This window comes from Myodes glareolus, chromosome 26, assembly GCF_982192425.1.
Source record: "Myodes glareolus chromosome 26, mMyoGla1.1, whole genome shotgun sequence".
NCBI lineage: Eukaryota > Metazoa > Chordata > Mammalia > Rodentia > Cricetidae > Myodes > Myodes glareolus.
In genome coordinates this window covers 43,876,525-43,888,678 of record NC_142051.1, presented here as the reverse complement: position 1 = coordinate 43,888,678, position 12,154 = coordinate 43,876,525, and the positions used below count along the sequence as shown (strand labels likewise).

Sequence of the window (12,154 nt, the reverse complement as noted above, 5' to 3'; positions counted from 1 at the left end):
GACCACCTTAAATCTATGGCCTAAGCAGGCTTCAGTCTACCCCACTACCAAATACCTCTGAGGACATTTATTTGGACATGTCTGGGAGAGACCAGCATCTGGACTAGAGGACTGGATAAAGAAGGTTCACATGCTCAGCTGATGTGGGCAGGCATCACCTAACATGGGGGCTCAAATGGAGCAGAAAGGCAGAAGCAGGGCACACACTGACTTCTCTGGTTTTCCAGCTTGTACACAGCATATCAAAGGACTTCTCTGCCTTTATAGTCACATCAATCACTGCTGTAATTAATTAATTCATTCATTCATTTCTCTTACTCCTTATTGGTTCTATTTTTCTACAGAGTCATCAACCAAACCTATAATATAGGAAATTCTTAGGACAAAATTACACTTTCTTGAAACACACACACAGACAGACAGACAGACAGACAGACAGACAGACAGACACACACACACGATCAGAAGGAATCTAATATACAAATCAACCAATTGCAACAAGCAAACACAACAGCTCAAAGATCCTTGATGATAGTAAGAAATTACTCCTTCAAAAGTTTAGGTCTGGGGCTGGAGAGATGGCTCAGAATGCTCTTCCAGAGGTCCTGAGTTCAATTCCCAGCAACCACATGGTGGCTCACAACCATCTGTAATGAGATCTAGTGCCCTCTTCTGGCCTGCAGGCATACATGGAGGCTGAATACTGTGTACATAATAAATAAATAAATGGTTTTTTTTTTAAAAAAAAAGTTTAGGTCTGAAAATGATTTAGAGACACATCTTATGTGTATATAATGTAATTTCCTGATATACTGAGATAATTTGATGGCTGTAACCTGTTTAAACAAGCCCATTGGGAAGTAGAGGGGATGGGAGGGAGCTCAAGAGGAGACAGACAGAACGAGATCAATTTCTAATAATCACAGAATACATGACAGCTGATTTTACTATTTTTATATACGTGAAGATTTTCATACTGATATTTTCATTAAAAATAACTCTCAAAAATACTTAGGAATAAGTCTTTTTAAAAAATACCTTTTTGTGTGTCTGCAGGTGTGTGGGGAAGAGCGGAGGCACTGGAGTGAGACTGGTGGTCCTGAGATGCTGACACCAAACTCTGGTCCTCCGAAAGGGCAACTAATGCCCTTAATTGCTGAGACAGTTCTCTAGCTTCAGAAATAAACATTTTTTTTTTTTTTACTGTGTATGTGTGTTTTGTCTTGCTTTGTTTTATTTTAAGAGGGCAAAAGACCTTCACTGGAGAAGATTAGACATCTTTAATGGGAGACACGAAAGAAAACCTAAATAAGATTTATGAACAAGACAATATTTTAAGATTACTTGTTTTCTCAAAATTTTATCTGTAATTCTAAGGAAAATCCCTACAAGAATTTTATGAAAATTAGCAGACTAACTCTAAGATTTGTAAGGAAAAATCTAAGACCCTAAAATAGTCCACCTTGTGATAAAGGCAACAGACGTACAGGCAAACTGACCGAAAAGTGAAGGATCACATAAACAAATGGTTCCGGGAATAAAACCTGGGTTCTCTGAAGGAGCAGCTCGTGCTCTGACCTTCTGAACCACATCTCCAGCCCAGACCTTGACCTTCTGAAAGTCCTGCCTCCACCCCGAGTCCTGGGATTATAGGCAATGCACTACCATACTGTGAGAGACTGAACTCTCACAGGAATGTGGGCACACTAGGCAGACACCCTACCAACTAAGATAAATCCCCAGCTCTGAAATGGGGTTCTTTATACCATTCAAAATTGTCTGAAGAACAAATACCAAAGATATAAATTTCAAAAACAAAAGCTTAAAATACTGAAAAAGAGAATTAGCAAAGCTGATTACAAATAAAAATTGTTAAAAAAAAGTGTCATGAAGTTAAAAGGAGAATTCAGGCCAGAAGAGGATGGCTATAGCATACATAATTGGTGAAAACAGGACCTAGAACACTCAAAATTTCTCCCTGAAATGAGTAAGGATGCAAACAAGATATTGCAAAGCAGAGGAAATAATAATGGTTAATAAGGAGCTTAATCTCATTCGCCAAGTAGGAAATACAAATAAGGACACAGAAGATGTCACTCTGAACCCCCAGAAACAAAAGCGTCAGAGTTGGACAAGAAGTGATGGAAGGAGACAGAAGGCAGTGCACACACTTGGCAGCCTGACCCCATGAAGGCAGTCCTCCTGATATACGTATCTACAACAGGAACCAGCAAAGGTGACGAAGGCGGCTAGGATAAAGAAAAAGGAAAGCACACAAAGCTCCTAATTGGTAGACTGGGCAGAGCAGTATTTACATTTCATGGAATCCACGCGCAGTGGATTATAGGTCAGAAATAAAAATGCACTATGGTGATACACAACACTGTTGAATCTTAAAAATAATACTGAATAGAAAAATTATAGATTAATTGTATGATATAAATTTATGTTATGAAGCTCAAAAATAAATAAAACTTATATTGTGGCAAAAGGCTTACAATTCTGCTGTCAGGGCCAGAGGTCAAGCCAACAGTAAAGAGAAGTGTGCTACTCAGCACTTACGACCCGCAGCTCACAGTCTCCTGGGACTAAAGCCTCTGGTCTCCATGGGCACCCATGCTTCTGTACACACACTCACACACACATGCATAACTAGAAAGAATAAAGACAAAAACTTGCTGGCATACACTTTTAACCCCAGCACTCGGGAGGCTGAAGCAGGCGGATCTCTGTGAGTTCGAAGCTAGCCCAGTCTACAGAGCGAGTTCCAGGACATTCAGGGCTACTATTACACAGAGAAACCTTGTCTTGAAAAACAAAACAAAAACAAAAAACTTAAACACTATAATAAATTAAGATAATAATAAATGCAAATATCTCTAACTGCAGAGAGAAATGAACCACATGCAAACAGAGGATCATGGATCGGAGTTTGAGCTGAGAAGAAGCCTTTAGTATCCACTGCGTCTGTGCCTTCACAACACACATCTGTGTGATAAACTTTAATTTATGCTAAGGATGACATGAAAGTAAATGCTATTAGATAACATATTTCACAAAGTTCGGTCATGGTAGAGCAGAGAGCGAAGAAAATCAGGTAAAGTGGTTGTTGCAGAACTGGAGGTGTGATTAGCCCAGCACCAAAGGGATAGATCTGCCTCCAGACGATTAAGTCTGAACACAGCAGCGCCATCTTGAAGGCACAGGCAGGCAGAAACTGGAAGATATTCAGCAATGGCTACATTTCTTGTTTTTAAAACTTTTTACCTAACAGCTGCACTGTGAAATGGGTCTAAATGGAAAGAAAAAATAGAGAGACTCCCATCCCACTGACTCAGAACCCCCTCACTTCCCTTCTTGGCTTTACTGGATGAAGAACCAGAAAAAAAGCAACCCCAGCTAATAAATACAAATAGCTGTAAAGAATTCTCGGAAGGGAAAGAGACACAGGGAGAAACCCAAATTATATAAATAAACTTTGCCCAACCTCTGGCAAGCCCCTGAAGTATAAAAACAATATGGGCAGGGCTTGTGAGCATTTTGACCCACATGGAAGTGTTAAGGATTCTACGCCTGAGGACAGAGGTTCTGTCTGTCCATGAAAACATGCACCCTTAGCATGTGGAGTCATCCGAGACACAGCCACGAGAAGTCACATCCTCACTGGGCCTTGCCCTTCAACTCCCTATGCAGTCACCCACTAGATGACCGGTGGTTGGCCTCCATCAGCACCATGTGAAACAGGCAAACAGCCCACTTCCATCTGAAAGCCTGACCCACAACATTGTACGGTCTAAGAAAATGAAGCCACTGCTTAGGACAAGCGAGTGCCACAGTGCTAGATAACCGAAATATCAGTAACATGAAGTTCACAGAGAGGAAAGACTAGGTAGTTATTACTAGAAGAGGGAGTTGGCATACTTCTTCAATGATATAGTAGTTATTATAAACACCAATCTCTATTCATAACTATACTCATATTTCCCATGTAAGCTTCCCTTTGGTAAACAGAACAAAAAGCTCAATATAGCAGTTTGTGACTTAAGTCAACTAGCAAAACATTTCAATGACTCACTTAAAAAGGAATTCCAAGATTCAGTGAAAACATGTAAGTTGATGATTTAACAAATTCCCTGCTGACTATATTCCTGAATTTATAATGGGAAAGCAGACTTATGACTTTGAACAAAGAATTATTCAAAACAACTAAGTTTTCCTTAATATCTAAAGAATTTTTCTAAACTGGACCATTTTAAATGCCTTTCCGAACCCTCGGATTGGAGACAACCATCTACTTTTCCATTAAAATCAAGTCTGCAGATCAGGAAGCCAGGATCTGGGACCTGAATGTACAAAAGTGTTCTAAAAAGAAAACTTCCTCCCCGAGAGCTTAATCCTTCCCCACAGTGGGACCCAGCAGTTTCACTCAGGGAAAGAAAGACTGTGGGAGTGGACGCAGGTGCAGAGGGGGAGGGGCCACTTCCTGTGGGCAGCGCAATGGAACCTGCGCGAGCGTCCTGCACAGAATCCAGGGCCCTTACCCAGACCTCAGGGTCCAGCTCTTTTAATTAGTCCTTACACTTAGTTGCTTTTGTCTCAAATGATGAAGAAGCTGTTTTAGCATTCCAGCTGACTCTTTTGTGGCCTCCTGATTCAAACACAAGAAAATGTCCCTGGTGCTAAACACCAGTGAATGGGCTCGCAGAGTCACCAACACTGCTACAGGAAGAAATTTCTCCTCTCTAAAAATGTCAACTTTAGAAGTAATGCTGTCCAGTTACCAGAGCAGTGAGAGGCTGTGAGGCTAAGCCACACAATGAACCACAAGATCTAGGCTGGAAGTAAAATGATTACAAGGGTCGGATGCCTCGCTAATATTCAACACTTCCTCCTGCTCAAGACAGAAGCACCATTGAGCAAATCATATTTAAGGGAAAAGTGCTGACAGCTCATCAACTGATTTTCAATGAAAATGCTAAAAAAAATTAATAAAGAAGTTAAGCCGTTGAAATACAGTTTCACCAATTAGCTTAATGTCAGAGAATTCTAATTAGGCGCCTTGAGATTGCTATTTAGTGTTTAAGCCTTCAGAGTGCCAAATTCTCCTTTTCACACAAACTGGTTGCAAAATTAAAGACATTAGGCAGCCTTAATTACATTATCAGAACAGCTGGGATTAGGCAATCTCTGAAGTCAAGACGGCATTCTTTTGTCCGGGATGGAAATCCCTGGATTTTGGTGCCATTCCATATCTCACCCATACAAAGCAAGCTGCATTAGAAACAAAAAATTTGCAGACAAAGAACGGAGTAACGTGCAGCAAATAATGAACACATTACCGAAAAAGAAAAGGTAAGTGCAAAGATTAAGCCTGAAATCAGTAGGTTTTGCTAACACCTACTGGCGACTGGCCTGGCAACCCTCTGGTGGCAGCCAGACTGAGGGAAAGCTCCCTGGGCCAGTGGAAACAACTCTGTTATCTAAAGCTAAAGCGTGCTTCCACTACCTCGTCCCACGGGTGGGAACTAGCAGCTATTGTTCTTACACATTCTCGCCAACACAATACCTTCCATGTGCTTACACTGTTCATTAAGCTATGTTTTCTTGCATATGGGAGTCCTCTTTTTAATTCTGATTTCTTAAGCAACAGGATATCCTCTTTAGCCTCCTGCTCATTCCCTTCCATATTCCTCTACATACCCCCCCCTTTTTTAAGGACTCATCTACCAGCTTGATTTTTTTTTTAATTGAAAAATGGTGAAAATGAGGATTAGTGGTAGGAAAGGGTAAATCCTTGCACAGTGAGTGGTGAACCTGAACGTGGTGAAACAGGACTTTAACCAGAGCTTCCCCATACTCCAGATCCCGATTCTTCACAAACTTAACAATTGTTCTAACTTCCAAACTCTACTGCTAACTTTAGCTGTGGGACTAGACAGATGGGCTAATGGGTAAAGGCACTTGCTGCCGAGCTTGAACAATTTCCAGGACCCACATAGTCCAGGGAGAGAACCATTCTGCAGGTTGTTTTCTGATTGCCACTGTGCACCTGTGCACACACCAACTCATTCTCACCCCCCGAATGTAATGAGAACTAATTTCAGTTGTGGAGCTGTGGAGCGTCTGCTGGAATCCTCTCAGCTGACACCCCTCCTCTGCATCATCACTATCGCCTCCAAACCCGTTCTCTCCCATCGAAACCCAGCTCATGTCACTCCCTGAGCTCCATTCCCAGCACTCAGCTCACACCATCCACCTGTGGCTCCAGCTCTAGGGAATCTGATGCTTGAGCCTCCTTAGGCACCCAGTCTCATGCACACTTGGGCACACACACACACACACAATTTGTTAGTCTATCTCCTGTATAGCCATCACCAGCACCTAGGAGCAAGCCTAAAATATAGAGGTATTGTACAAACATTTGTTAATTGAAGTTCTTAATTGAAACTAAATTAAATTGTTAATTAAGTCAACTGTTAATACCACTTAAAGTCACAGTTCGGCTGCAACAAGGGAAAACATCTCAGCAAAGATACAACACAGGTAATCTAAAGACCACAGACTTTCCACAGTGTAAAAAAAAATCTAAATCATATGCAAAAGTAATACTTCAAACTATATACACATATAGATACATATATACAAATCTAATAGAAACTGTGTACATATATATATATATATATATATATATATATATATATATATATATATATATAAGATTTGGATGACTTCATATGTAAAGTGACTACAAAACCAATCTTGTCAAAGAACATAAAATTCTACCTGTCCTGCCAACTCCAGTCGCTTGTTCCCGTAATAGTCTCTGTCGTCGACTTTGTTGTCTCCTTGGGCCAGAATCACCCTTCGCACCATCACTGCTGTGTAGATGCACTTAGCTCTGAAATTGAACTCCTTCACCTGTGATTCAGAAATCGGAAAAACAGTTTGCGATGGTGCATGCTAAATGAAGGTGCTTCAAGGAAAGAATCAATGTCACATTCAGATAAGAAAGCAATGAACTGTTGTAATTCTTCCTATTTTAAGACATTCAGATAGTCTATAAACTTCCCAAGAGGAGTTTAGACTTTCCGTCTCTGCATTTAATGCCTTGGGTAGTTTTCCTTCAAATATGATGACTGTAACTGCTTCGCTTCCTATGGCCCCCATGGCACTCAGTCACTGCCCACTGTGGACTGACCTGTCATGAGTCTCACTGCCCGCTGTGGACACAGTGGAAAGCAGCGCATGTGGCTGTGAGCAAGGTAGACACCCAGCCCAGGGAGTCGTCAGATGACTCCAGTCTCAGCTGCCGTTTGCAACTTCACGACAGTCCCAAGACGAGAAACCCGCACCAACTGTGGGTTAAGACTAGTGAACCCGCTCCAACTGTGGGTTAAGACTTATGAACCCGCTGCAACTATGGGTTAAGACTAGTGAACCCGCTGCAACTATGGGTTAAGACTAGTGAACCCGCTGCAACTATGGGTTAAGACTAGTGAACCCGCTGCAACTATGGGTTAAGACTAGTGAACCCGCTGCAACTATGGGTTAAGACTAGTGAACCCGCTGCAACTATGGGTTAAGACTAGTGAACCCGCTCCAACAATGGGTTAAGACTAGTGAACCCACTCCAACTGTGGGTTAAGACTAGAGAACCCGCTCCAACTATGGGTTAAGACTAGTGAACCCGCTCCAACTATGGGTTAAGACTAGTGAACCCGCTGCAACTATGGGTTAAGACTAGTGAACCCACTCCAACTGTGGGTTAAGACTAGAGAACCCGCTGCAACTATGGGTTAAGACTAGTGAACCCACTCCAACTGTGGGTTAAGACTAGAGAACCCGCTGCAACTATGGGTTAAGACTAGAGAACCCGCTGCAACTATGGGTTAAGACTAGTGAACCTGCTCCAACTGTGGGTTAAGACTAGTGAACCCGCTGCAACTATGGGTTAAGACTAGTGAACATAGACCGACGAGTGATACAACACAGTTATGTTTGGCCACGGAGGTCTGAAGCTCTTTGTTATATAGTGATAATAATTTATATTCTCAGGTACTATTTACAGAACTCTGTGTTCCATTTCCTTTTCCTGGACTTCATGTTGGGTAAGTTGAATTGATCATCTAACTCTATTTAATAATCAAAACAGTTGTTTTGCTTATCGGTGAAGAAAATATTTTATTTATCACGTTTTTAATTTTCATCAAAGCCTAGTTCACATTGCCCTTTCACATACATAAATGCTAGTGGACTTGTAGGTAGAAGTAAACATGAATATTCATAGCAGCCATTCCTGCTACACTCTATGGTTCTTTAATTCATTTTACCATCTCCCTTTTTGACTACTATATGCTTGAAACCCAACCCTAGACCTAAGCTGAAATTATTTCATTCTGAGCACATTTTTCCAGGACAATGTCCACAGTCACAACCCACTTCAAGGCCACCAGGCAGGCTCCAGCTTCTCTCTGCACTATCACCAGCTATGGATGACAGAAGCTAGACACTATGGAATTCACGGTCATGGGGACAACCCTGGCAAATGAGCATTTTAGAGAAACGATGCAGCCAATCCTGACTACAAAAACCGCTGACAGTGGGAGCTAAGCTCCAATGGGGCGGAACAGTGCTCTAGCTCTTGGGGACACACTTCAAACAGCAGAGACCGCATCCCAGTCTTTGGGAGGAATTCATGAATTTCACAGACATCATTCATTCAGAGCTGGCAATTACTCACCGGAACATGGGTCAGAATGGTAGAAGCCAGGAGTTCTCTTGCTTCTTCTATTCTTGTTTTCTTTGGTCCACCTCCCCACAATCTTCGTCTCCTTACTTTATTCCCTATATATTTTAGTGCCTATGAAAGAACAAAGGACAAAGAACAAAAATTGAACAAAGAACGCTTCAATCACATCACTGGAGATCATCAGTGCCGATGGGCTGTTATAAGCAAAGAAGACAAGGCCCCTGGGTATATAGACTGCTGCTTTGTGAATAAAGTCCCAAAATCATGAATCAGTAACAAAATACTATAGCACACTGACAACCTAATACACAGGTTCCACTGAACCAGATCATTTGATTTTTTAAAATATTTTATTTCTATAAAATTGACACATAATTATTTATAGGGAATTGAGAAACCATAGATAAAAAATGTGTTTGTGTGTATCTATGAGGCAGTCATCAATTCTTCATTCAGAATATCACTGTGGGATGGGATTGTTCCCATTTATTAAAATATATATAGGAAACCATGTTAAGATCTCTACACTAAGAGCTACAGGGAAAAGAAAACCCAACAAATGCTGGATGAACGTCATGAACTAGATGACTTGATGGCACGACTTGGAGTTTAAATTCATTCTAAATTACATAATAGGTCATTTTATTCCCAGCAGGATTCAAAAAACCCAAAATTGGTTGATTCTTAAGTCCTGGGCACTACAATTTACATGGATATGCAAAGGGCTTGGATAGCTGACATGATTTCAACTATAAAACTACCAGCAGTCAGGCGGTGATATCACAGGCCTTCAATCTCAACCCTTGGGAGGCAGAGGCAGAGGCAGGTGGATCTCTGTGAGTTCAAGGTCATCCTGGCCAGTCAGGGATACACAGACAGACCCTGTCTCCGGGATGAAAATGATATAACCGTAAATGGGGGGACAAAGACAGAAATGAATCACAAGCCCCCAGCAGCCCCACACCGAGGGGTTAACTGGCTCCTAACAAAACTGTCCAAACAAGTCAAGGAGAAAAGCTGTCCTTTGAATGACTGCTGGTAGAAAGCAGCTCAGTGCCCAAACGTGCACAGGAGCCTGGGCGTCCACAGCACATCAAAAGGAGAAACTAATCTCAGGTAGGACTTGAGACCTGCCAGGTGTTGGTGCACAGGGCTTTAATGCTAGCAACAAGGAGGCAGAGGCAGGAGGATTTCTGAGTTTGAGGCCAGCCTCGTCTACAGAGTGAGTTCCAGGACAGTCTAGGCTACCTAGTCTTGAAAAACAAAAACAGACTTTGTATCTAACATGGAAACTAAAAGTATATGATTTCTAGAAAAAGACACAGACAGTGTCCTAATCTGGAGTAGGCAAAGACTTACTTTAAGAGGATACAGAGGAGATATGATTGTAGAAGACAGAGGTCAACACCTGTGGAACAATGAAAGAGGGGCAGTGTTCGCACTGTGAAAGCTAGACATGGGGTTTATACCCAGGCTTCATTTATATTTTGTTTGTTTTGGTTTTTTTAGACAAGGTTTCTCTGTGTCGCCCTGGCTGTCCTGAAACTCACTTTGTAGATCAGGCTGCCCTTGAAATCATAGAGATCCACCTGCTCTGCCTCCTGAGTGCTGGGATTAAAGACATGTGCCACCATGCCTGGCTCAGACTTCATTTTTAAGAGGAGTCTGAAATTCATTAATAAAAAGATGAACAACTTAGACAGTGAGTCCCTCACAAAGAAAGTCAGTGACTGATTCACACATCAAAAGTGCTCGACATAATTTGACATCAGAAATGAATATTAAGGCCACAATAAGATAATACCACACATCTGCTAGAACATCTAAAATTAAAAAGGCACACCACCAAATCCTGTGAGAACAAGAACAATGGCACTGTTCACTGCGGCCAGTCACCCAAATGCTATGATCATTTGGGGACTGGAAAAGTTTGGCAATTTCAGCTTTATAAAAGTCAAATATGCACTGTTCTCTTGCCCAGTAATTAGACTCCTATGCATTTACCCCAAAGAAATGAAAACTTGTCCATACAAAGATCTGTTAATGGAACATGAGGAAACTCAAGGGAAAATGGAAATACTGTCCACTTTGTAAAATTACATGACTAAAATTACTTATCTCCAGATAAGGGCAGACCCTGAAGTGCTCAGTGAGCAACAAGGAACTGAATGAGGGAAGCCCCCTTGGTAGGAAACACAAGTTAAGAGGCAGCTTGATGCTCTCTAAACTGAGAGGTCACTGAAGTTTTCTCCCTTGAAAACGGTGCGAGATTCCTCACTTTGAGGAAAAAATGAGAGGGGTACAAGAAGAGGGGAATGCCTTCTGATGTCACTGCCAACTCTTCCCTGGGTATCCAGTGATGCCACAGTGTGAGGACTGCAGAAACAGTCTACCAAGGCAGGCCAAAATACTATTCCTAGCAACATCCCCCTAAAGGCACCTACACACCAGAGCCCTTGACAGTGATAAAAATCATATAAATAACACAGAGCTAAGGCTTCATGACTGTGGAAATGGTGGAGGCTAAAAACAGACATGAAAGCAAACCACGCCTAAGGGCTAACGAGTACCTGTGGTGTGCAGTATCCTCCAAGACTGGAACATTCCATCTCAGAGAAGCTCCTAGAGCAACTCAACATAGCTTCAGCAAGTCCTGAATCTGAGAGTTCCTCCAGGACAAGTGGAACTGCAAAGGAGACTAAGGGGGGGAAAAAAACCCAAAAACCAAACAAACAAACAAAAAAGCTGCAGAGAAGACCTGGAAGAAGCAGGACCAGCCAAGCTGCCTGGAAGAGCTTTAGACCAGCTGAGGCACCTGGAAGGGACAATCTCCAACCTGGTGAGCTACCTGCAGGCTGTGCAGTGCGCTCAGGACTCCCAGCTTCTGTGAGCTGTCACCCCTGCTCCTGTAAGCAAGCCCTACCTACATTATCTTCCAATAATTAGAAGTGTCTCCCAGAGCTCATATATTTGAACTTTTGGTCTCCAGCTGGTGGCTGTGGAGTCTTCAAGAGGGAGAGCTATGCTGGAGGAATATGTCACTGGGAGTGGGATGTGAGGGTGGCCTTGCTCCCACTCCTACTCTCTCCCGACTTCCTTTGTGTCAGTGAAAACATGCTTGGCCAGCTTCCTGCCTCTGCTTCCTGCTACCACGTTTTCTCCACTATTATGGACACTATCCCTCTGGAACTGCAAGTCAACATGAACTCTTCCTTTAGTTGCTTTTGGTCATGGTATTTTATCATAGCGACACACCCCCGCCACCGAAAGGATATCAAAGAGAAAATGAAAGAAGGCAAGCCTCGGACTGGAGCTGCCAGGGCTTTAAACATGTGCTATCCCTTGAATGAGTAGGGGAAATGGTGCTTGTTACTGAAGCACACAAGCAGCCTCCTCTCCACGAAG

General features: G+C 42.3%; 1 protein-coding gene across 1 annotated transcript in view; it reads right to left on the bottom strand.

Annotated features, from left to right (window-relative positions):
- Window positions 1-12,154, bottom strand: part of Polr3b (RNA polymerase III subunit B) — a 102,661-nt gene that overhangs the window by 59,512 nt on the left and 30,995 nt on the right. The window contains exons 11-12 of the mRNA XM_048418209.3: window positions 8,741-8,860; window positions 6,784-6,918 (exon numbers count right to left, since the gene is read on the bottom strand). Coding sequence (XP_048274166.1) covers window positions 6,784-6,918; window positions 8,741-8,860 — 255 coding nt within the window. The remainder of the gene's footprint in view (window positions 1-6,783; window positions 6,919-8,740; window positions 8,861-12,154) is intronic.